At 38.1% G+C, this 27,913-nt stretch overlaps 1 protein-coding gene across 2 annotated transcripts in view; it reads right to left on the bottom strand.

Moving 5' to 3' along the window:
* ctnnal1 (catenin (cadherin-associated protein), alpha-like 1) overlaps positions 1-25,584 on the bottom strand; it is a 71,952-nt gene extending 46,368 nt beyond the window's left edge. For both annotated transcript variants that reach the window (XM_059509705.1, XM_059509706.1), the window contains exon 1: positions 25,252-25,584. In XM_059509705.1, the coding sequence (XP_059365688.1) occupies positions 25,252-25,347 (96 nt within the window). In that variant the 5' untranslated portion in view covers positions 25,348-25,584. The remainder of the gene's footprint in view (positions 1-25,251) is intronic.
* Positions 25,585-27,913: the final 2,329 nt, after the last annotated feature.

Below are 27,913 nucleotides of genomic sequence, written 5' to 3'. Positions count from 1 at the left end.
CCCACAAGTCAAATGGGAGCACCAGAAATTACAGATAAAAAGCACAAAATGAATCATTTTAGCAGTGTAAATGGGATACAGGGATGTTTAATGGGCATGTTTTAGTGTCACACAAGCAGAAACTTGTGAAAAAAAAATCATTATACCTGGTCAAAAACAAGGCAATTTTAATTAGCCAAGTCATTAAAAACAACAAGATTAGATCAAAAGTACTTCAGTCCCATGCCAATATCAAAATGCCTGTTGTATTTGAGTCCTTTATACGGTTATGTTCATGCATGTCTGCATGTCATCTGAACTTTTTAGATCTAGTCAGTTGTGGCCTAATGGTTAGAGAGTCAGACTTGTTCCGGGTGTGTGTTCACTACTGTGTGCTCGCACTTGGATGGATAAAATGCAGAGAACAAATTTCGAGTATGGGTCACCATACTTGGCCACACGTCACTACACATTTTTTTCACTTTTTTTCTCCACCAGAGCCACTTTAGTCAGTTTTGTGTCCTGCACGGGACTCAAATGCTCTGCTCTCCACCCAAAATATAATATCTACTGTCGGTTAATGAAGGTTTGACAAATGAATTTGCAACTCGATTGGACTCGTCATGTCAGAAAGTGATACGATTTTCATTTTTATGGATGTCACCATCTTTGATATTACTTTGGTCACTGTTGCTATGGTAACTGATAAGGAATACAGGCTTGACTCCCATTGGACGTTCATACAGACAGTATTCGAGAAGCTACTATAAGTTGCTGTGTGAAAGGGACATTTCGAGACTCAAACCTGTAAGTAAATGCAGTTTTCAATCCCAAAAACTGACAGTGTGAACGTAGCCTAACAGACATGACACCATGCATTGTCAGTTAAACGATTTCAGAAATAAAAGAAAGAAAAACTGAAAACTCACTTATTGCTCTATCAATTCTCAAAACATTTTCTTTCTGATGGTTTACTTGAATAATTACTTTAAAAAATAATAATAATAATAATTGCTTGAAAGGCAATGTTTACTTGAGAAATTAAGGATTGAATGACTTTTAATTAAGTTGGTTAATATTTATAAATAAAAATAAATAATGAATTAATATTATAATTGTTTATATAGAGCAGGCCATCTCAAAGAATGGACTCCAGTCTGGATCCGCACCTGCCTCCACTTCGTATTTCAAGTGCAATCGTATTTCTCAGACGCCGTGCACAAACCAGTGTTGCAGTCTTTTTTGTAAGACAAAGTGCATAACAACTAGCAACAATTTGGAAAACCTTTTAGCTTTCATTCAGGAGAATAATATCACTGGTTTCACCCCATGAGCGCAAGGTTTTTCTCGACCCGGCAGAGCTAGCAGCACATTCAGCTGATCGAAACTAGTGAATGAATGAGTACAAAACAGAGTTTCCAAAAACCTATCACTGTTAAATGTCTGAGCATATGAACATGAATAGAGTTCATCTGTAATTATGCACATAGCCTCTTTTGTAACAGAGGGATGTTTGTGCTGCATGATATATAAAATAAAGTAATATAATTCACTGTTGTATAACAGCATGTTGCAGTTATAAAACAAAACAACAGGCCACATAAAAAATTCAAAAACTGCCTTTAACCAAACAAAATGCAATTATTGTGGTCTTATGGCTTTTCCACAAACAATGGGCCCTTTATACTCTTTGTCTTTGCTTTATTGCTGCTATAAACACTCTGTAAAAGTGCGAATTCAAAAGCTCATGTGCATATTGTTCCAATACCACCATCATCCAAACTCTCACTGTACCACATCCATATGTGTCTATAGATCTGTGGAATGAAATACGGCGTGTCTTTGAATTCATGAGGGGTTGTGGGTTTGTTTTATTATGTGAGAGGGTGTGCCTTGGCTATAGATTCCACCTTCTCCCTGGCATACTGTTACCTAAGATGTATGCCTGCTTTTAATGTGGCCTGAATTTTAAAAATGACTCCAGAGCCATAATAGAAGCAAGGAAAGCTGATATCTTTACATTATGTGTGTGTGGTCTCAAAGGCATGTCAATAAATAGAAGAAAACTTTAAAGGAATAAGTCTAAATCTAGCAAAACATAACTTAAAAATAAGCTGGAATCATAGCAAACATGAAGGTATACTGTAAATTCATATAAATGAAAATAAACATGGTGACCTTGATTTGCCAAGTTGGACATGTTCCTGGATGAACATCTTTTGTTAGTCCTGGACCAGCGTTCTTGTCAGACAAACACAGTCCTAAATGAGGTAGATATGAATGTTGTTCAAGCCCCAAATCTAGCCCTAAACCAAGTCCTAAAATCTGATCTGGTTAACAGAAATGTTCATAAAAAGTTTGTTTGACTGAGGTGCCCTTGAGCAAGGCACTGAACCCCCAACTGCTCCCAGGGTGCCCTAGCATAAATGGCTGCCCACTGCTCCGGGTGTGTGTTCACTGCTGTGTGTGTGCACTTTGGATGGGTTAAATGCAGAGCACGAATTCTGAGTATGGGTCACCATACTTGGCTGTATATCACGTCGCTTTCATGACTGCAGGACATGCCCTGACATGCCAAATTGTGAAACTTGTGTACTAAATAAATTCAATGCACACAGACTGAAGTCTTTGGTTATTTTAATTGTGATGCTTTGGCTAACATTTAACAAAAACCACCAATTCAACAAATCAGAATACTTCATAAGACCAAAAAAAAAAAGGTTTGTGAATTGTTGGCCTTCTGGAAAGTATGTTCATTTATTGTACATTTACTCAGTACTTGGTAGTGGCTCCTTTTGCCTTAATCACTGCCTCAATTCGACGTGGCATGGAGGTGATCAGTTTTTGGCACTACTGAGGTGGTGTGGAAGCCCAGGTTTCTTTGACAGTGGTCTTCAGCTCATCTGCATTTTTGGATCTCTTGTTTCTCATTTTCCTCTTGACAATAGCCCATAGATTCTCTTTGGGGTTCAGGTCTGGTAAGTTTGCTGGCCAGTCAAGCACACCAACACCATGGTCATTTAACCAACTTTTGGTGCTTTTAGCAGTGTGGGCAGGTGCCAAATCCTGCTGAAAAACGAAATCAGCATCTTCAAAGAGCTGGTCAGCAGAAGAAAGCATGAAGTAATCCAAAGTTTCTTGGTAAACTGGTGCAGTGAAACACAATTTCAAAAACACAATGGACCAACACCAGCAGATGACATTGCACCCCAAATCATCACAGACTGTGAAAACTTAAAGGGTTAGTTCACCCACATAGCAAAATTATGTAATTAATAACTTACACTCATGTTGTTTCAAACCCGTAAGACCTCCGTTTATCTTTGGAACACAGTTTAAGATATTTTAGATTTAGTCCGAGAGCTCTCAGTCCCTCCATTGAAGCTGTGTGTACGGTATACTGTCCATGTCCAGAAAGGTAATAAAAACATCATCAAAGTAGTCCATGTGACATCAGATGGTCAGTTAGAATTTTTTGAAGCATCGAAAATACATTTTGGTCCAAAAATACTTTATTCAGCATTGTCTTCTCTTCCGTGTCTGTTGTCAGAGAGAGTTCAAAACAAAGCAGTCTGGATATCCGGTTCGCAAACGAATCATTCAGTTCACCAAATCGAACTGAATCGTTTTAAACGGTTCGCATCTCTAATACGCATGAATCCACAAATGACTTAAGCTGTTAACTTTTTTAATGTGGCTGACACTCCCTCTGAGTTCAAACAAACCAATAACCTGGAGTAATGCATGCACTCAAACAGTACACTGACTGAACTGCTGTGAAGAGAGAACTGAAGATGTCACATGGACTACTTTGATGATGTTTTTCTTACCTTTCTGGACATGGACAGTATACCGTACACACAGCTTCAATGGAGGAACTGAGAGCTCTCAGACTAAATCTAAAATATCTTAAACTGTGTTCCAAAGATAAACGGAGGTCTTACGGGTTTGGAACAACATGAGGGTAAGTTATTAATTACATAATTTTGCTATCTGGGTGAACTAACCCTTTAACACTTGACTTTAAGCAACTAGGGCTATGAGCTTTTCCACCCTTCCTCCGGACTCTGGGACCTTGGTTTCCAAATGAAATACAAAACTTGCTCTCATCTGAAAAGAGGACTTTGGACCACTGGGCAACAGTCCAGTTCTTCTTCTCCTTAGCCCAGGTAAGATGCCTCTGACGTTGTCTCTGGTTCAGGAGAAGCTTAACAAGAGGAATACGACAACTGTAGCCAAATTCCTTGACACATCTGTATCAATGTTCCCTCTAAAAAATTTTTTTGCAGAGCAAAACTTTTCTCTATTGGGAGGACATTTTGGTTGCCTGAGCAAAAACAATCTATATACCAACACTTGTACAGCAGACACACAAAAATAGTATGTAACTTTTAACTTTGATGTGCTATTTATTTTATATATGTGCTATTTCTATTTATTTGACCCTTCATGTAACTATATGATGTACATTTCAGGTTACCTGAGAATGTCTTTTTTACAGTATACACTGCCATTCAAGGCTGTATCTATTTGATAAAAAATACTGATTATTATTTCACAAAATAGTTTTGTGAAATATTATTGGAATTTAAAATAAGTTTTCTATTTTTATATACTTTAAAATTAAATTTATTCCTATAAATCAAAGCTGAATTTTCAGTGTCACATGATCCATCAGAAATCATTATAATATGCTAATTTATAATCAGTGTTTTTTTGAGACCTGTGATATTTTTCAGGATTCTTTAATAAATAAAATTTTTAAAAGAACAGTGTTTATTCAAAATATAAATTTTGTGTTACAATATACACTATTATATTTTTTTATATACTTTTATTCTGCAAGGATGTATTAAATGGATAAAAAGTGATCATAAAGAAGACTTATATTGTTAGAAAATATTTTTATTTTTAATAAATGCTGTTCTTCTTAACTTTGTATTAGCCTAATCAAAGCAGCACAATAATAAAAAAAATATGAAGCAGCGAAACACTGTTTCAACACTGATACAGAATATCAGAATCATTTCTGAAAGATCATGTGACACTGAAGACAGGAGTATTGATGCTGAAAATTCTGCTTTGCTTAACCAGGAATACAATATATTTTAAAGTACACTATATTAAAATAGGAAACAAATATTAGAAATTGCAATAGTCTAAGTTCACAATATTACTGTTTTCTTCTGTAATTTTAATCTAATTAATACAGCCTTGATGAGCATAAGTAGTGACTCCATTAAAAAACAAGGTCAATTATGTATTAGCTTTATAATATAGGCCTAACATAATCTAATATAATATCAAAACAAACTGAAGCATTTAAACTGATGGAAGAGAATAGAAAACAAACTGAAGCATTTAAACTGTGATCTGCAATTTAAATATTTCCAAAGAAAAAAAACGTGAACATGAATTCTTCTATAGCCATCTAAACATCCCTATGAAGTGTAGTTTGCACAATACACCTGTGTCTGGCTGTAAATGTATCTGAGTTTTGTTACCATTCTGTTCCCATAAGCCACAATTTCCAGCACTTAATCAAGCCACTCTTCTTTAAAATATTAGGACGTTTTATTTCACGTGTCATTACGTTTGCGTTGACTCTCGAATAGAGCCATTTCGTCCACACGGTCCACTGAAGAACCCTATTCGGTTTCTACAGCGACTCATTTGGGGAACCTTATTCTCTTTCTATGAAACCTGTAAACCGCATTCACCGGTTCTAACTTTATAGTGACATCAACTTTATAGCAGTTAACTATTTTTACTAAAATACAATGAAATGGCTTTCCCAAATCATTTTTGCATGTGCACAGCACAGCCACAGCTTAGAGGAAACATTGGTCTGTATCCCTTGCATCCAGACTCAGTCTATTCCTTGTGAAGTTCACTCAAATTCTTGAATCGATTTTGCTTTACAATCCTCATAAGGCTGCGGTTCTCTCGGTTGGTTGTGCATCTTTTTCTTCCACACTTTTAACATGCTTGGATACAGCACTCCGTGAACAGCCAGCTTCTTTGGCAATGAATGTTTGTGGCTTACCCTCCTTGTGAAGGGGGTCAATGATTGTCTTCTGGGCAACTGTCAGATCAACAGTGGTTTTCCATGATTATGTAGCCTAGTGAACCATACTGAGAGACAATTTTGAAGGCTCAGGAAACCTCTGCCGGTGTTTTGAGTTGATTAGCTGACTGGCATGTCACCATATTCTAATTTGTTGAGATAGTGAATTGGTGGGTTCTCTTACTAGAGTTCACTCGTACTGCGTCTTAGCTAAGACGCTATGGGAAAAGTCTCTTTTTTTTACGAAATACTGAAGCAAAAAATTATCCTTAATTTTGAATTTTTGTAAAGCGCATTTGCAGCAGTACACAGCCATAGGCGAGATGGCTCGCTCGCTCATTGGCTGCTTCTGCGGCAAGTGCACAGCCTATCGAGCGCAGGCTGATGCCATATCAGACCAATAAGGGCGCTTCGCGCCCTTCACGCCACTTCCCGCCGAAACGGGTGTGGCCCAACATTATAAAAGGAGCTCGAAAAGGCTGACTCACCTGATTTTTCATCTCTTCAGCGAAGCTCACGCATCGCTGGATCACGGAGGAAGCAAGCGCCGTCTGAGAGGCATATCAGCGGGACGAGCCATTCTGAAGGTGCTGGCCTTCGCCGCCTTCCACTGCCGTTCCTGCTGCGCTGTCCGGCGCCTATATCCTTTCAATTCTGTTATATCCAGCTGTTCTTTATGCGTGTGTGTGTGTGTGTACAGTTGCCCGCTTGCTGGCACACAGAAACCGTTATCACGGCTACCCAGATATTTCCCGAAAAGGTGTAATTTCTGGTGTCCCGGCCACGGCCGATGGTGCTATAAATGTAGTGACGATGCCCACTGCTCAGTGCCCATCTCCACATGTAAGCACAGCCCTTCACACAGGGCTCGCGCCCATAAAAGCGATTCAAGTCGATCGCGCGCACTACATAGTAAACGTGCCCACTCCTCAGTGCCCACGATCACTATGTTACACGCGTCATGTGGTTTCTGTAAAAATGAAACCCGTGCGCGTTCGTCCCGCCACGGCCGATGGTGCTATAAATGTAGTGACGATGCCCACTGCTCAGTGCTCATCTCCACATGTAAGCACAGCCCTTCACACAGGGCTCGCGCTCATAAAAGCGACTCAAGTCGATCGCGCGCACTACATAGTAAACGTGCCCACTCCTCAGTGCCCACAATCACTATGTCACGCGCGTCATGTGGTTTCTGTAAAAACGAAACCCGTGCACGTTCGTTTGGCCACGGCCGATGGTGCTATAAATGTAGTGACGATGCCCACTTCTCAGTGCCCATCTCCATATGTGAGCACAGCCCTGAACACAGGGCTCGCGCACATAAGATCGACTCAGATCGGTCACGCGCGCCACATAGTAAACGTGCCCACTCCTCAGTGCCCACATACACTATGTCACACACGGCGCGTGGTTTCTGTAAAAACGAAACCCGTGCACGTACGCTCTGCCCAGGCAGACAGCGAGTCAAAAGTGGTAAATGTGCATTGCAGCCCACAGTTACTCGCAGACATCACGAGTCCCACGGGACCCGCTCAGCCCTCCCCCAATCGGTTAAGCACCGGGATGGGGTCGAGGGCGAGCGATCTGCCCGCTGTGATCAGCGCTTATGTGTCTCGCTCCGCTGTCTTTCGACAGACTGAGCAGCTGTTCGTCTCGTTCAGTGGACGTTCCAAGGGAATGGCTGTTTCGAGACAGACTCTATCCAGATGGATAGTTGACGCCATAGCGTTAGCTTACGCTTTCAGGGGCCTTCAGTGCCCACTGGGCGTCAGAGCACACTCCACAAGGGGCGTCGCCTCATCGTGGGCGTGGTCTACTGGGATCTCCTTGCAGGATATATGTATGGCGGCAGGTTGGGCCTCGCCGTCTGCATTTATCAGTTTCTATAACCTGGAGGTTCCCGCCTTGCAAGCAAGGCTGCTATCGGTATAGCCGAATCAGGGCCCTGATGGGAATTCTGAGTTTGTGAGCGTTATGCGCTGCCGACTGTTATATGGGCAGTATTGCGTAAGACCCGCATTGCCACATTGGTCAGGCCTTGCCTCGACTGTGTGATGATTGTATTGCCGCATCTATGGGTGCTGCTAGATATGGGATGGAGGGGCCCCCCCCTCTCCTGTCCTGGGCTCTCTGTGAGTCCCTCGGGTGACTGTGCACTGTAAATCCTGGGCGTTGCTTCAGGTTTATTTGTGTGTGATCCCTGCACGCACGGCGTTTTACATGGGGTTCCCGTAGCGTCTTAGCTAAGACGCAGTACGAGATAACTCTCGTAAGAGAACGTACTCGGTTACTAACGTAACCTCGGTTCTCTCTAGAAGAGGGAACGAGTACTGCGTTCTCTGCCGTGCGTACGATTCACTCTGGTTCGCTTCGGCGATGAAATAAATCAGGTGAGTCAGCCTTTTCGAGCTCCTTTTATAAGGTTGGGCCACACCCGTTTCGGCGGGAAGTGGCGTGAAGGGCGTGAAGCGCCCTTATTGGTCTGATGTTGCATCAGCCTGCGCTCGATAGGCTGTGCACTTGCCGCAGAAGCAGCCAATGAGCGAGCGAGCCGTCTCGCCTATGGCTGTGTACTGCTGCAAATGCGCTTTACAAAAATTCAAAATTAAAGATAATTTTTTGCTTCAGTATTTCGTGAAAAGAGACTTTTCCCGTAGCGTCTTAGCTAAGACGCAGTACTCGTTCCCTCTTCTAGAGAGAACCGAGGTTACGTTAGTAACCGAGTACGTTTTCGTTAAATGTGAGGCAAAATGAGGCATCACAATTAAAAGAACCAAAGACTTAAACTACTTCAGTCTGTGTGTGCATTGAATTTATTTAATACACAAGTTTCACAATTTGAGTTGAATTACTGAAATAAATAAACATTTCCACAACATTCTAATCTATTGAGATGCACCTGTACATTAAACTAGGGTTAGCCTTTGAGGATTGCCTGCTAAAAGTAAAAAACAATATGACCTCTTTCTGTCTAATTCATTATTACCCAGAGTGTCTAGATGGAGAAAGTACCAAATTGCAATTATCACCTAATTTTTTTTTACAAAAACATCTTTGGATTTATAAATCTATCCCTGGTGAACAAGTTGTCTGTCTAAAGCTCTAAGGCAGTTCGGTTGCTTGATGACAGAAAAGCAGTGTCTTAGGAAAGGCCCCCAACAATCAATCAGATTTTCATTTCAATCCAATGTTTCTAATCAGCTATTCTCTTAAGAAAACAATTAAGGTAGGCCTGAACTGGAAATGTAATATTGATATGTTGTCAGTGCTGTATGAGACAGATGGTACTAAAATTTGATGGAGTAAAGAAAAGATTGTTCAATACACGTCACAATATTGAAACCATATGTGAGACAAGGGAAATAAGTCTTCTTTAAGTAAACGTGCAAGGGCAGGGCTTGATTTTATCTATCTGGAACTGACTGGATTGTGAAAAGTAGGTATTCCATCCTAGAATGGAGACCAGAAAAAAAAGGTAAATTTTCATGTCATATTGGCTTTAAATTCAAGCTAACAAACATAAATTAAATTGCACTGAAGGATCTATAGAAAACAGTTCCATAAAGTTGGTAATTATGAGAAGTCTAAAATAAGAAACAAAGTCATATTGTTGAATATAAAGGCACAATTACATTAAAGTTACAATTTTGTGATATAAAGTAATTGCGAGATAAAAAATTGCAATTATGAGATATAAAGTCATAATTATGAGAAATAGAGGTGGAATTGTAAGATTTTATTAAAAAAAATTTCTCTGAGTAGTAGGGGTGTAACGGTACGTGTATTCGTACCGGACCGTTTCGGTAAAGGGCTTTCAGTACGGTGCACGTGTGTACCGAATGACGGAATGCAATATTTTGTTTGCGGAACATAAGTACATTTTCATGTTTCCAAACGAACATATTAAGTGGCGGAAGTCTCCGCGTTCAGCGCAAATCCCGCCCTGCATCTGATTCTAAGGCCGGCGACACACTGGATGCATGGCGCAAGCGTCTCAGCTGCGTGGCGTGTCCGTTTTTAATTCGGCTCCCATGTTAACAGGTTAGAGCTTGCAGACTGCCTTCGTGAGACGCGCATCGGAAAAGGCGTGCATGCTAGAATTAGAACCGACGCCTATTTTTCACGCGACACGCAAACGTGTTGGAAGCGTTTCCAGGAAAAATAAGAATAGGAAAATATGTTTATATGTCATTTTGTACACCAATACATATTAATTCATGACACTTTGATGTTTGAAAGTCTATAGGTTGACAAATTCAGATATAAATGTAATTTAAAAAATAAATTAATAATTATCGATTTTCAAATATTGCACCTGTCAAACATAGTCTATTTTGCCGTCAATACTGTTGACGGTGTCCTTTATCAGTAGGCTTTATATTTATGCTCAACATGAAGTATAGATATTGTTGTCATGAAGACAAGAGCCTGGTCTGTTGGCGGTCTCCCTGTCACTTACAGCAGCAGGCACGGCACGGTTCTAGTTATTTATTTATATTTTTTATTATATTTTATTATATGATATTGGTTTGAGACAAAGTATTTTATTTAGTGGAGAACTTTGCAGCAGTATTTTATTTCTTATTCTTTTTTTATTTTATATATATTTCATTAAAAAGTATTAAAAAAAAAGTGTATAGTAATAAACAACCTGCAGTTAATGTTTGCATTTCTTTCCCTTACTGTACCGAAAATGAACCGAACCATGACTTTAAAACCGAGGTACGTACCGAACCGTGATTATTGCGTACCGTTACACCCCTACTGAGTAGGAAACATGCTTCCAATCTGGATCAACAAAGTTTAAAATTGACAGTGATGCAAAAAGTTAATATTCCTTCATTGAGAAACCAGACTAACCTCAGAAAATAGTGTAAGTTGTGGGTAGACCACAGGCAGTCCATGTAGCCCTCCAATGTCAACACATCCCTCATTACATGTAGCCAAGTGTGTACCCATGTCTGGCCATGGAGAGGTTGACTTATCGCCCTGTTTCCCCTACTAACTCTAAGTGAGACACCCATTGGCCACACATATATGGGTGGTGCTAGCGCAGTGGATAAGACACATGTCTTTGGTGTGAGAGACCCGGGTTCGAATCCACTGTGAGACACCAATGTGTCCCTGAGCAAGACACTTAACCCCTAGTTGCTCCAGAGGTGTGCGACCTCTGACATATGTGGCAATTGTAAGTCGCTTTGGATAAAAGCGTCAGCTAAGTGAATAAATGTAAATATACATTTTCATTCATCCCATGAGAGTGATGAAACAGAAGCCTCATTGAGGAATGTAGTGACCACACCAGTGTTTGCACAGTGAAATGTACCTTACCACACACACAGAGGGGGCTATGGACATTCAACATATGAGCTGCTTGAACAAGCAAGGTCTGTAATAAACAGGTAAATGCATAGAATTACAGAATTCACAATATTCAAATTGATTGAAATGACCTAGCTGTAAAACTCATTAATTCTTTCACTGCCATTAATGGAATTTTCCAGCTTTCCATGTTTTACAGTAGGAGGTGCCTGCCATTATGCATCTCCTGAAAGGATATTAAATGTCCAGATCAAAACATGACGAAGACGAAGCAGAAACAAGCGATCACGTATGCAAGCAGATGCATATGTATGATTATGTGACCATCAAGCATTACACAGCATATAAATCAAAATTGTTTAATGTTACCAAATGAAATGTTGATCCAGGAAGTGGTACAGGATTGTGCAAGCTTTGGATATGTTGATGGAAGCTATCTATACCATCTATGATCATCGTTCTGAATCTGATCCAGATGTAGTCTTTCATAAACATGATTTCCTCAGCTTTCTGTTCAAAATATTGCTTTTTCCTCAAACTTTCCCACATTCAAAAAATATTGCATGAAGCTAGAATAAAATAGTTACTTTGTTGTTGTTGTTTAAGAGCAGAGGCTCTGATCATTGTTTTGGCATATTGCATGTTCAGATATTCAAACAAAACAATCTACAGGCCATGAAAATGTGCAAAAATGCAGGATAATAGCATAACAGTTTAGAATAGCATCAGGGTGAATTTTCATTTTTTTTTTTTTTTTTATTTAAGCTGAAGAGTAACTGACCTGCATAATGAACTGGGTTTAAGTAAAAACGGTGTCTGCTATCACTTTAACATGGCCACCCTGTCACCAGTTGTAGTTTCTGCCACCCTGAGAGGCCATAAAGATATAAAAGTAGCCTCCTGGACCAACCAGATCTCAGTAAATATGTGTGTCCAGTGACCGTAGCCAGATCGTCATGGAGTTAGTCTGCTCAGGGGAAAACACCTTTGCACTTCCCTCAGTGAAGTCATCTTGAACAACATCAACGTCTTGACAACGTAAAGTCAACATAAAAACAAAACTACCCCAAAGTACTTTTCTTAACATACATTCCTTGTCTGATTATGAACGATTCATTGGTGCTTTTTATCCCAAAGATAATAAAATGTAATAATATTTTTAGACTTTAATGGTTAGCTTTGGCAGTTTAAGTGCTGTCACTTTTACAGTTGTTTTTTGGTGAATTTTTCATTTCGGTAGGAATCCACACAATTGGAAATTTTATAAAAAGATTTCCCAAACAGATTTTGCAATGTTATCAATGTGGTCATGTAGATTCATCACGTTGACCAACAGAAAGATCTTTGGTTTGAAAGTGATTTTTGTGTGAGCTGTGCTTCATATATTTCTACACTAGCGACATTAGACTTTTTTGCGCCAAAAATTTCACCTAAATTTTGCTAACATGGCTGCACAGCAAGGTGGACGATATAGCAAAATCTCTAATGTTGACACTTTATACCAACATCACGATATGATTAATCTGCCAAGCCCTACTGCACATTCAGCTGCTGGTAGATGCAATAACTACACCATAATGTGGCAAAAAAAAAAAACATGATTTTTCCATTGACAGTTCGTTGACATTATATTATAGAAGAGTAGAGTCACCACCACCTTGCTAAAAGACCATGTGTCTACCACAAATCTTCTTGATGCTTTTCTATGAAGATGGTCTTGCTAGCTACCCAAGCCTGGTTGGGAAAATAACAGCCCATTCAAGGTACAGCTCAGTTGACTGGCTCAAAAAGAAACAAATGCATCCAAAACTGTGTGACTATGCAGCAAAGATAGCAGCACCCAGATCATATATTTCACAGGCTGCATCATGTGCCAGACAAGCACAAAAGTATTGAAATGAATGCATAGCTCTTTCCAGGTAGACCTTCTCGGATAGATGGGAAGATTGTAATGAGAAGAAAGCTGCGATGTCTAACTCTAGCATCATTAACATAGCATTATCAGGATTTATCTGGCCAACCATATGATGTGAGCCATGAATCCCTTTAGCTCACAGTTGACGTGAGTGATTGAAGTAATTACCACAAGGAGTTGCATTTAGATCTTTCTAATGGAGGGAGTGTTGAGGGATACGCCATCTGAGAGAATCAAAAGGATAAGCACTCTCCTCCTTACAGTCATTCCATGTCATCTCTCGCTTGGTTTCTTCAATGCTTTTTATGTTAGCCTTGCACAAAAACAATCTTTTATTTTTGAGCTCTGGCAACAATCCAAATCCCGAAGACATTTACAATGCACATCTAATTTCAAAGTCATTTGCAGTGCATTCCCATTTTTGACCAGTGAATTATCTGTTCTTTTAACCACTTTAAAGTCAACATACCCATAACAGGCCTATTTCTATTGAAATAATGAACTCCTTTTTGTAGTTTAGAAAGCTTCTTTTAACATTTTAGAGAAATCTAGCAGAATGGTCCACTGAGCCTTCTTTACTGGTGTCATTTCAGGCTTTTCAGGCCTATGTATTTAAGTGGTGGTTTTACCACGGCCTGTCTGGAAATTCAGTGCCCCCACAGATAGTGGAGAGGTAAATGCTTTCACAAAAGACTCTAGCACTTGGTGCTGGTATCAGGTGATTTATTTAAGCCGAGCTCTGGAGATTAGAGGTGCACGATAAATATCGGCCGATAATTAACACGCATCTCGTCAGTAAAGCCGGTTCTCTAATCAGCGGTAAATTCCAGCAGGTGTCTTATTTCACATGTAGAGCAGCTGACAAGCTGCGCAAATCAACGCTGATAATGAACATAGATTTGTGCAGCTAGTCAGCTCCGTGTAGTAACAGCTGCTCCATGTGAAATCACGCACGAGATGCACGTTAATTATCGGCCGATATTTATTGTGCACCCCTATCTGAGATCATGAGCCTCCTAGAGGAACAAAGAGCTCAACAGGTGAGAGAATCACTTGTTTGAGAGCAGAGTAAGGAGGTCTAAAATTACTGGATAAAGCCATCAGTTAGAATTCCCATTAATCTCAGTGGCAGTTGCTGATCTAGTGCGGGTCACTCATAAGTATGCTTTTGCAGTCAAATGGAGTACAAAATCTACCAGCAGTAGCTAATGAGGCCATGCTAACTAGACAAAACTTGACGTTTTAATGCAGGACACTGTCTATTGGGCTAAGCAAAGGACAAATGAGTAAATCTCAGAAATAAAGAATTGGATTGTTGTGACATTATTTTCATGCAAATTAATTACATTTCCTTCCATATTCTAATTACTGCAAACATAAAACATCTAAACTTTCAACAATGCAATACAGAAAAACATCTGTTCCATCCATACAACTAAATTAAATTCAGTGCAACAAATACTACAATGACATGGACTTAAAACTTAACAAATGTTAAATGTTTTTTATTAGATTTATTTTATTTTGGTATGACACTTAAAACTAAAGAATTGTGGGCAATAATTGTTTGAATTTAACTGAAATACTGCAAATAGATTCAAAAATTCAAAAATAGTCCAAACTACAGGAGTATGTTATATGGTGGGGTGGGGGGGTATGACCTAGGCATTCCTTTACTGTTTCCCCCCTGTTCAGGTGATGGATGTCACAGGTCAGGAGATGGGTGACTGAAAAACAAGACCTCTCATAACAGTTGTGACTCCAGCCTGAAACCTTAGAAATATCCCAAACTGATCATGTGAAATTCTTGAAGTCATTAAAATCTCTGTCCAAAGTGAGAGAGGCCATTTACAGGGACTCAGCTCTGCTCTTTCAGCTGCGAGAGAAGTAACTGCACTGTTTTGTAATAAAATCATTATAAAGAGGTACCGCATCAATACAATTGCTTATGTCGATTTGTTGGTGTCTAGGGAGATTGAATACTTGCTCTAGTTGTATTGTTGTCTCAAGAGAATACAAGCCACTGTACAGTACAGAAGAATAATAAGCCTTTTGTAATTACTGTCAAGGTAAGTGGGTATTTTGTCACGAGCCCCTCACATTCCATAAGCACAGCAACTTAAGCCAGCACTGTGCCTGTGCCAATGAACATGGTGGAATACAAATGAATCCCTAACCTCACAAACAGAGAGATTTATTATCTCCATGTGTGTTGTTTGGTGTTATTTAGACTGAAGAGTGATACATTGTTAGCATGGCAATTCAGCAACCCAGACAGAATAGAAAAACAACAGGAAACACTAAACGTAGCTGACCTGTTCTCTGAACTGACAGTTTCTTTGTCTGAGCGTATTACCCATGAGCCCTAAGATCAGTGGTGACAGCGGGGGGCCGAGGGAGTCCACCTCTTTCCCAGAATTTTCCCTGAACCTAGCGTGAGCTTAGGGAAGAAGAATGCCATCAAACTTATGTGGTGATTAAGATCTCTTCCTGTTCAATGACATGTCCCGTAGCCATGTAACATAAATACAGCCTGAAGCAGAGCCAAGCTGTCACTGATGCAGAAACTCAAACTGAGGGGTATGCTGCACCCCTGATCAGACGGGCAACTTCTGAGAGACGCCTCTGAAAGTTTGTGCCCACAGGCTATGAATTACCAAATGCTGTGAAACCAGATGAAACTCAGAATGATCATGAAAAGAAGAGAGTCAACAAAGAGCAATCAACTGGAAAACTAAGCGACATAAAAATATGATGTATTCGGAACAAAAATTTTAAAAAGGTCAGAATTTTTGGGCAGTCTAAAAGTAATGGGACACTTTAGGCACAGTGGGGTTTTTGTCTAAATGATGAAAAGTCAATGTGGTCCAATGTCTTTCAAAATATGGACAAAACATGAAATATTCTTTAAGTCATACTGGTTCAGAACAAACATGAGAGTACCCCTTTATCTATGAACATGGTGCAAATACTTACACTGTTGTATCATTTAAAACAGTGGTTATGGTTCTCAACCTTTCTTACTTGAAGGTTCCCCCGTTGTCCAACACAATATTCAAAGGCTCTTCAAATGACAAAACTTTTTAGCTGAAACCTGGAGTGACAATAAATTAATTAACAACAAATATTTTGGGCTTCCTCAAGTTAAGAATTAACTGCAATTTAATAAAGTAATAGTTGGAAAAAATGTATATATATATATATATATATATATATATATATATATATATATATATAAAAGAACATTTAAATTAATTATTTATTGTAATAAAAATAATCGTTAGAGTAGTCGACTAATCGAAAAAATAATCGTTAGATTAGTCGACAGAAAAAATAATCGTTAGTTGCAGCTCTAATACAAATAATGAGAGTAACTTACTCTCATTATTTGTATTAGAGCTGCAACTAAAAAAATGCCCGTCCGCATCGAGTTAAAAACAATCTCAACTTTTCAGAATGTTGCAAGCGCACCGCGGGTCATGTGCCAAGAACTAACCAATCAGCTTCATCCTTTCCCGTAACAACGTTGAAAGCTCAGCTAAGATGAAGGAACAGCTGATCATAGCTGTATATGGATTGCCATTTTGAAATAAATTTAGTAGCAGAGCTACTGTGCAAGCGATTTTTAGTGCTTCAAATCCATTTATCCTTTGCTGAAATTTCCGCGTCTTTATGAAGAGAGCACTTCATGGTTGCTTAGCAACGGCAGACCCCCCAGGGGCGCAACTGCCCGAGCGCTTTCGCTTTGGAAAGGAGAAAGTGGCGCGACTAGTGTTTTCCACGTGTTTTTAGGCGCGATATGTGAATGCCCCTAAACACGCGCCAACACACACTTACTTTATTTTTTTATTTTATCCTTACTTCGGCCGCATCACATCTGCAGCAGAGACCTGAACCAGGAAGTTGGTCACCAGATCACACGGTAATCAGTTAAACCGTAACACCGGAGAGCGCCAGGATGTTTTCCTCTGAAGTGCTCGTGCATCGTATTTGTGCTGCCGTGATACACCATATCGGTTTTGCAAAGGAAACAAAGGGCCATTTTATTTGGCCTCTGTTTAAAGTATTCCCATACTTTTGATAACAGTGGTCTCTGCTTTTGTGATAGAATGCAACTTTCTCCATTCCCAGTATGCCATTACGCGAGATGTAAACAGTGTGACAAGTTGACGCATTTCACGCACGTCAACGTATTTTTGTAGTCGACGTAATCGATGACATCGACGCGTCGTTGCAGCACTAATTTGTATGTACTACATGTATCCCTCACTAATCTTGCCTGAAGTAATGTAATACAGTTGCTTTAGGAATCAGTTTATTTAGTGTTTTATTTTTATATTTGTTCATTCAATTTCTTGAATGCTCCTGCTAAATACACCTATTGTACCTGAAAATAAGGCACTGTTTGTTTTATTTGTATATTATGTATAGTAGTAATGTGTATCTTTGTCATTTCTTTTATCTTTGTTATTAAAAAAATAAGAATAAGGATTTTTATCTTCGCCCTATTTGGCCTAAATATATGCTATTCTTTTTTCTTTCTTTTTTTTGCTACATTAAAAGGCTTTGTCTTTATAATAGGGAAATTAGTTTGGCTGTAATGCTCAGACAACTTGCAAAATATTAAAACCAACATGATAAAATCGTTAATGGTGATATTTCTAAAAAACAATGTGATATATTTTTTCCATATCGCCCACCGCTAATTAGAATGAATGAATGAATGAATGAATAAATTAAGTTTAATAGCTTTTAATCCAACATAATTTAAATAATTTGAAGTCATCCTACAGCCCCTTATAAGTTTGCACTGGAGGCACTCATGGCCTAAGGGGTTAGAGAGTCAGACCTGTAACCCGAAGGCTGCAGGTTTAAGTATCAGGTTCAAGAATTGTTGGTAGGGTAGTGAATAACTCTCTTCCACCCTCAATACCACGACTGAGGTGAGACCCTTGAGCAAGTCACCGAATCCTCAACTGCTCCCCAGATGCTGCAGCAATATGGCTGTCCATCACTATGGGTGTGTGTTCACTACCCTGTGTGTGCATTTGGATGGATTAAATTCAGAGCACAAATTCTGCCACTGTACCTTGTAACTCAAGTAAATGTAAAAAATGCACCATCACTTATATTTGCCATGGTATGAATGGTATGTTAGAACAATTATAGCTACAGAAGATTCTGGATGGGGGTTGTGGTTCACAATACATCTCTTATCAGTTCTGGTTTCCTTTTTTTACACCTCAATTGGTTAAACAAACACATGGAACACAAAGTAACAAATGCAGCAAAGTAAACACACAGAACATACTTTCACACATACATAAGTTTACGCATACTGAACATGAAGCTTACTTTGTTCTGGCATTGAAGGGTATTTGTCCATGTAATCCTAAGCAGTTTACACTGACCACACATTCATCCATCTTCCTTGTCACCTTCTTTACAGGAGGCACCAGGTTTACCCTGTTGATCTATCATCCCAACAGTGCTCCTTGTGATGCAATTTCCTCCAACAGAAGTTCTCTTGTGATTACACGTAACTCAGGTGTCTAGGTTTTGATGGTTTCCATGCAGGGAACATATGATATGTTTTTACAGTACAGCTTTGTAGCCCTGACAAAAATATTTTTCTATGACATAAGAAATAGTGGAGGCTTTGCATTTGGAATGTAACTTTGGCCCAATTGTGTACTTAAAGGCAGGGTAGGTAAAAAAAAATGTATAAAAAACTTTTTTTCCAAATTTGTTTAAACTTTATTTATATATCAATACATAATTAAAATGTAAGTACTCTGAAAAAGAAAGTATAAAAATCGAGTGACTGTAGACCTCTCACGACTGTTTTAAAGACAGCTCATTATTTCCATTCACTCCACCCCCTCCCTTCTGGGCTCCTTCCAAAGCCTCTACTACGGCTCGCTAAGTAATGTTATGTTAGCTACATTACGCAGCTACGTGTGCTAATGACACATGCTTGATGAAAAAAATATGTATGATCAAAATACAAAAAGAAAGATTTACCTGTCCAGCAGAAATAAAGCCATCAAGGAGTCACTTTTTAGCCCCTTGAGTTCCCTCAGTTCTCGCCATCGCTGGAAAGCCACGCTGATATTAACTCGCGTTTTATTTCTTTGTTTATCCAAAGACTTTTTGTTCATTGCCTTTTCTTGTACTGTTACTGTCTTCCTTTTTTTGCCTGGTTCGCCTTCACTAACTGCATATGCTTGTACTGTGAATTTTGCTTGCTGTTTCTCTGCCATTGTTTTGGTATTCCTAGGATCCGTGCCCTGTTGAATTCCTCAAATCAAACGTGCACGCGCAAGTGGGCAGGTCATGTGTGGCAAAAGGGTGGTTGCCATGGTTGCGAGAGAGTGACAGTCACAGTTTTTATACTCTTTTTATCAGAGTACTTACATTTTAATTATGCATTGATATATAAAGAAAGTTTAAACAAATTTGGAAGAAAGTTGTTTATACATGTATTACCTACCCTGCCTTTAACTGAACATGCAAAAAAAAACTCTCACTTCCACCACCTTTCAGGGGTTCAAAAAGGTGCTTGGCAAAGAGCTTACAAAAGCACGAGGGCTCAATCTAATGAACTAAAGCAGAGAAATATTTTCAGCCAATTATTGCTTAAATCTACTCTGGAAAACAGCCCTTAGTCCTGCAGAATAAGAACACGGCTAGCACAAATGTGTAATAACAAGCCTTCTTGTCACAGGAGTTTAAAAGCATTCTGATCAGATCAAAGACTTCATAATTTCATAAATCCTGTCCTGGCTTTGGCTCAAAATCCAAGACCATTGCACATACAGTGAAGCTGAAAATATTATAAAATTTAAGATTATTCTATGTGTTTTTATTTGGCTCAATTGCAGTTATAAAGTCAGTGAGTTCAAAAAGTGTGAGCCTAAACAGAAAAGTAAAAACTTTCTTAAAACATGTTTAAGGTAAAAACAGTTATTACATTATTATTTAATAAATATCATTACATTTTTACACAATATTTTCTAATTTTTCTGGATTTTTTTCACCCCACATGACTTTATTTTGCTGGCCATTTTTTAAGGAACAATTTATTAATGATACATTGATAAAAAAAAAGGAATTAAAAATAAAATATGGCAAGCTACTTCATTTGCTTTTCAAAAATCTATTCTTGTCATGACTGTTTTTTCCACTCTGACATTGATGATTTAATACCAATGAAACATTTTTATTTTATTAAAATAACTTTTAATTCAGAAACTAAAATTATGCCCAAGATGTTTGTGTGCCTGGATAACATTTTAATGCATTTCTAAATAAACCAATATATCTAGACCAAAAAATGGCATTGACCATCAGTGACAATTATTATGGCAATATAGAAACTGCAGCTTAATAAAAAGATAGGAAGCAGCTCAGCAATTGTCAAGATCTCAAATATGATGCCTGAGTGGGCCAACAGGCAAAAACGCAGACAGACTGATCTTGGCCTGAAAGGATAACAGCAGTAATTACACAGTTGTGAAAGTTAGACTGATAAAAGAGAGGATAACCGCTGAAGATCAGGCCTCTGTGTGTGTGCTCGTCTGTGAGGAAGCTCAATATCGGAATTGTGAAAATGAGTCACTAAATAGGCTAAGATTTGAAAAACATTTCTCGCAAATGGTTTCTCAGCCCCCCAAAGAGGACACACATGATCTGACCTCTGCACTCAACCTCCTGGCCTTTACACAATCGTATAGCCTCAGATATTAATGGAACTTTCACGTTCAAATATCATGGAACTTAATTACTGTTGGCTATTCTGTAGTTTTGATTCAGCTCAATTCGTCATCAACAAATCAAACAACCACCTCATTTTTGGAAACAATTTCAGTGTGGACTCCAACTGTACAACTGTACCAGACTTGTGCATACAAGGAATTTGGCAGCTGCAGGCAATACAACATCTTATACATTTGGTCATTATCATTTACAAAACTATAGTTGGGGGAAAGGGCTCTGACCAATGCCACTTTAACAATCTATTGTCCAGAATCTGTAAAGCTCTGAAAGAAGTCCACTGAATGGGTGATTAGCATGTCTTCTAACACTGACCTTTTAGCCTCATTACCATCAGCCGTCCTAGTGAGCATCACTAACAAACTTTCAAAAAGTTTCTCAAAAGACATTTCAGCAATCATCTTCCATCACACTAAACTAACTAACGATTCAATTAGAAAGGCACATCCATTCTCCAAACCACTCATCTCTTCTAAGATTGTAAGATGGAATGCCAAAATAAAAAGAAATTTTAACAATGTCGAATCTAAAGGCTTGTCTAACCAAATCCTTTAGAAGGGTTTTAGGTATAACAGTTATGTATATGAAAATCACATGGAAACAGATTTCTTACAGATGCTTCTGCACCAAAACACTCTGTTCTTCAGAACACCATGCATATGGTATGTGAAGTTATGTCACCATCACCTAGGTGAATCCTGCTATTTAATGAGGAATGGAAACAGCAGCTGTGAGCTGTGAATAACTATTGACTATAGCAGCAACTATAGTGTTTAAGAGCACTGGAACGTTTCACTGCTTCTATCAATCCAGCATTTAACAAAAAAAAAAAGAGCCTGTTTTTGATCTCTATAGTAAAGCTCTGAAGTGCGTTTCCAATACAATCTAATTAGAAAACTTAACTATTTTACGAGGTGGCAATATGATTCATATGGAAAATTACTTTTTCTTTGGAAAAAACATGGTAGCACTTTATTTTACAGTCCTGTTCCTCATGTACATACTATGTACATATTATAGTAATTACAATAACTAAGTAATAACTAGGTACTAACCCTAAACCTACCCCTAAACCTAACCCTACCCCATGTAGTTACCTTGTATTACCAGAACTTTCTTAGATAAATACACTGTAAGTACACTATAAGTACATGTTAATACACGTACTGTAAAATAAAGTAAAATAAAGTGCAACCAAAAACATAAGCATGATGGTCTACCCATGAACCTAACCAGCAATGGTAAATAAGCAGAATAAGAAAATTTATGAATGAGATTATTAATTTATACAAATTAGCCAACCATTCGCCAAAATGTTAAATAGTTGTACCATAAGAGTGTGTTGTCATTGCCCATATAATGATGTAACTCACGGATTAACTACCGTAGAATAATGTAGAATTGGAGAATGTTAGATTATTGCACCAGATAACAAACATGGCATATTTTGCTTTATTTACACATTTCAATCTCAGGTTTTCTCTTACGTCATGTCATACTATCAAGAAACTTCTAACCACAGGTCGAAGACTGTAGTTCCAATCACACAACCTAACAATGCTGTTTGCGAATCTTTGATGGAACTATGGTTTCAGGAAACACCGAATTTTTGAGTTACATGCCTATGACCAACGCACAGCCATGCAATACTCATCACCAAATTGCTTAATTTCACCTGCAGGTACAAAATCTATTAAAAATTAAATAAGGTACAAAATTCCAGCCAAAGGAAATAATAATCAGGCTGAACTAATGAATAAATATTATTTTATGAGATGGCAGTATAATATTAAATAGTATGATGTGGTTCATTCACAATTATTAGGGGGGGAAAGCATGAAGCTCCACCCCTAAAGCTAACAATCAGTGTGGTGTGAGGAAAATGTACAAATGAAACTGTGCAAAATCTTACAAATTAGCCAGCAATTTGCCAAAATGTAATTTATATGTATGTATGTATGTATTGCCATGACATTGTGTTATAATCACCATAATCATGATGTAATTTATCAAAATAAATTAGTGTCAAATTTAGTAAAATCCTTACCATTTTTGGACATTGCACTAATGGAGAACTTTGCACATTCTCTCAAATAATCTAAAAGAAGTTTCAGTTCTTATTCATTCAGCATATGATCCTGTAGAATACAAACAACAAACTTCCCTGGCGGTCCGTGTATCTTTTGGTCATTTGATTTTCTATTTAAAAATAAATAAAGATAAATGAGAAACGGTTTGATTTTCGTTTTTTCGTTTTGTTTAAGAAACGCAAAACGAAAATGTAGCTGGATTTTTCGTATTTTTGTTTGTGGGTAAAAAATGAGATTATGCTTTAATATTTGTTTGAATGTGTGGGCGGCGCTGAAACGCCCCTTTCATCCCTTCTGTACTGCACCGACAAGCGGCAACCGCAAGCTCAGTTCATTTTCACCAGGAGAGAAGCGGCAGACAGCAGAGCATATTAATCCCGCGGATTCTATACTAGTGGTGCTTGCAAGATAAAATAATAATAATAATAATAATAATAATTAATTAATTAATTAAATTAATAATAAAATAAAAAATAATATTATAATTTTCCATCTGCTGCATGTTATTGACAAAGCAGACTTGACAACTTTATTATTTTAATTAATTTAATTTTTATTTATTTTATTCTAGGCCATTCATAAAAAAATAAAATGGGAAAAACCCAACCCCACATTTATAATAAAATTTATATTAAAATAAGTTAAGTTTTCCCCATAATTAGTCTACTTTAAATGTTTTAATTATAGGCTATAGGCTACTTAGAATTATGAACTGAATTCACGAATTCTGTAGATGACAGTATGAATATAGGCCTAGTGATGGTGTGACATCATTACAGATAATGAGTTCAGACGGGAAACACTGCACCTCTCGTTGGTTTCATTTGAATTACATAGGCCTAAATATAAAATTATTATTATTTTTTTTCTATTTAAATGGATTATTTTAAAAGTAGACATGTCCAGCTAGACATGGTTCGTCTGATGCATGAGCCTGGTTCATTTCTGACGTTTCAGAAAGAAGTTAATGTAGACCGAGATGGCAGAAAGCACATCGTGTTGAGTTTTGTAAGGTTTTCGTGTTATTTAGGGTGTTTTACGATCCAAACTGACGGAGCTGAAGCTCTTTCCCCTGTTTTCGGGATGGAAGGTGTGGATCGGGATCCGCCGATCAGAGAAGTGCAGCAGACTACACTCTACAAGATAAAGCTTCAGTTGCTGTTGTTTGTAATAGCAAATGAAAACATAGGCTACTTGTGAGGTTTTTCTTAAATAGGTATAGAATAAAATTAGTAGGCTAAAAATCCGCATATTTCATGTCATTGTAGATCATATAGGCCTACAGTAAAATTCAAATGTCATTGAATAAATTAATTTCTGTTTGGTCAAAAAAAATTTATATATATATATATAAAGCTTGCAAGCACCACTAGTATAGAATCCGCGGGATTAATATGCTCTGCTGTCTGCCGCTTCTCTCCTGGTGAAAATGAACTGAGCTTGCGGTTGCCGCTTGTCGGTGCAGTACAGAAGGATGAAAGGGGCGTTTCAGCGCCGCCCACACATTCAAACAAATATTAAAGCATAATCTCATTTTTTACCCACAAAAAAAAATACGAAAAATGCAGCTAAATTTTCGTTTTCCGTTTCTTAAACAAAACGAAAAAACGAAAATCAAACCGTTTCTCATTTATCTTTATTTATTTTTAAATAGAAAATCAAATGACCAAAATATACACGGACCCCTGGCAATAAAATTACCATGGCAACAAGTTTCCTGCAAAATACCATAATTATTAAAAATCTTACTAATTAAACTGAAGCAACTCGATTTGTGCCACCACAGCCACCTAAATAAAAGAAATGTACCAAAATGACACACATACAGAATCTTGCACTGTGTTGAACTTCAAAACAGTTCCCATATCAATTTCTTGTTTTACTTCAGTATCTGTAAGTTAGCAGTTATGGCATTTTGGCTGGTTACCATGGTGAAGTGTTCTAGTTGACGATTCAAAACAGTGTTCTAATTAACCTTCTTTACACATGATACGACAAAGTTGTTTGCATTTTCAACTGCCGCATTCGTCCATTAAGCGGTGGCGGTGGTTTTTAAGGATTATTGACCCCTCCGAGGAGGAGTTCCTTTGATCCGGACTCACCTGAGACACGAGCGGGATGAGTGTTTGCTCCACCGAGCGAGTTTGAATCTGCAGCCCGCAATCAAAGTTCCCACCGCCGCGCGGAGACGAAGCCATTCCCGCCGAGCCGACCCCCACGAGTGCTCACGACAACACTGAGTTTGCTGCGAGTCTCTCGATGCTGCGAGCGCGTGTTTGGTTTAGTTTAAAAGCCCTCCGTGTGTTCTCAACTATAATCCACGCGCGCTCGCTTCTGAGTGAATGACTGTTCATGTACACGCAATACTAAACTACAACCACAGGACTGACTGACTGACTACTGCAGCCACCGGCGAGTCGGTATCCGATAGCGAGAGAGAGAGAGAGAGATCAGAAGCAGACTGCGAGCGAGCTGCACAATATGTCTTTGCCTTCCACAATATGAGGAACAGAGTGTCTCTGTCTCACTAATCTTGACTTTCTGTTCATAACTGTTTTTGATCTTTTTCACTTTTACCTCTACGTTTTTTTTCATTGTCATTTATTCGTGTTATCTTGCAGCTCTTAGAGCTGTGGACAAAAAGTGGACAAATTACAAAATTATAATAATAGTAGTTTAGCAATAATGTTTTTGTTTACTTCCTAAAAAGTAAATCTATTAACCAAAAAATAATAATAATAATGATCGTAATCTTTTGACAACCCCTTTTTATAAACTATTTTTATCGTAGTATTTTTACATTATTATTATTTATTACTTTTTATTTATATTATATTATTTTATAATATTATAATATCATATAAAAATAAATGTGAATTTAAAAAAAAGTTTCTCATTTAAAATGAATGAATAAATAAATAAATAAATCTTTCCAAATACTACCTGGAATCTGTTAAAAATACACCTGAAAAAGTTATGACATGGGCATTTCCACATTTTTTCCAATAAAATCAAATGCCTTTTACCCAAACCTGACAACGTTTAAAAACTTTCAAAACAATTTTCATTGCACAAAAAAGCTGCAAACAGTTTTAATCTAAATGTACTGCTGTTTGTCGGCCCAATATACAGCCCATTAAACTAAAATCACTGAGATCAGTTTAAACTGAGGGCTGAGTTGAAGGGTTTCACTGCCTTGAAAACGTTTTTTGTAACACGATGTACATGCTGCAAATATTGTGATTTGAATTATTAATCCCATAACTAAGGTACACATAATGTATTTCCACACATCTCTCGCCAGCTTAACAACTGCTGCTGTGCATTTCTGTGGTGCTGCTGAAGTAACAATAGTCCATTTATTAAATGCTAATTGAAGTTACTAATCTCATCACAGATGCAGACCATGCCCTGAATGTCTAAGCCTGTGATTTTCTCAGTCTCTTTAGAATGAAATGAGGCGATTCAGTGTTGCTCAACTGTTTGCAGTGAGCTGTGAACCTCTTCTGCCAGCTTCTCAAAGGTTATGCTTGGGATGGGCATATTGTTTGAACCGGGATAGTCTGTTCACAAAAGTTGTGAGATCAATAGTGGTGTTCAGATGGTTAGAAAGTGATTCCCCATGAGATTCCATCAATTGAATTAGCCCTGACCTACTTCTCAGGAGATTTCCAGCAAAGTACTTCAGGTATTTGAAAGGTTATTTAAAGGGAATAGATCACCCAAACTCAAGAATCCTGTCATTATGTCATTCTTTCTTCTGTAAAACACAAAAAAAGGTATTTTGAAGTATGTTTAGACTGTTTTCAAGATACCTTCTTTTTAGCTCTATTTTTAAATAATATATGCCTCTAACCATGAATGTTCCTGAAATGTGTGAACTGAGCTGTTTGTGTAATGTTCTTGAAGACGTAACCAGCTTTGTTTAAGTGTACGGCAGTAATTCAAGCTTCCAGGGATGTGTGTTTCCTCTGAGTCACGAGTATCAGGTGACATGAGAACACTTCCTCAAACCAGAACAGGAGCAGTGACCAAAAACTCAACTACTGAACCACACAGGGACTGTGGGCCTCAAATGTGGTTAGTTGTTATCCAGTAAAATACAGAGGTCTACCGCTTTGCACACTCTTAGCCAGAAACCATGTCAAATGTTTTCTTCAGTGGTACTCACAGCGTATGACTTTATTTCTTCTGCAGAACATAAAAGAAGATTTTTGGAGGACATATGTAGCCAAACAGTTTCTGTTCCCATTCTGCTTTGTGGACAAAGGGAAGCAAAATTACTCGGTTACCAAGATTCTTCACAATATCTTCTTTTATGTATGGCAGAAGAAAGAAAATAACACAGTTTTGGAACAAGACGATTGTGAGTAAATGATGACAGAATTTAAATTTTTAGGTGGACTATGCCTTTAAAGTCACATGTAGGCAGCCAAAATGTGATCTGATCATGCTTTCTTCAGAATTTTGCACATTATTCTGGCAGTTTGTAGTCTCTCTTCCTCAGTATTTTGTAGGGGTACTTAACAAGTTATTTCTTTTTTCTATTGCACTATGAACAATTTCTTGTGTAAAAAAGATCAAATGCCTATTATGCAAGTAAATAAAGAAATCACTGTTCATTCTTGCCTTCCCCTATACAATATGCTAAATCTGCAATAATGCTTTAACATATAGTGTGGTTGATTGCATCTTTAAGAAAAGAGTCATTACATTACATTATTCATCCATGCATGTTTATGTCATCCATGGCCATTGTGGTCA

This window comes from Carassius carassius, chromosome 25, assembly GCF_963082965.1.
Source record: "Carassius carassius chromosome 25, fCarCar2.1, whole genome shotgun sequence".
Taxonomy (NCBI): Eukaryota; Metazoa; Chordata; class Actinopteri; order Cypriniformes; family Cyprinidae; genus Carassius; species Carassius carassius.
The sequence above is the reverse complement of the archived record's forward strand: the minus strand, read 5'-3'. Positions and strand labels throughout refer to the sequence as shown.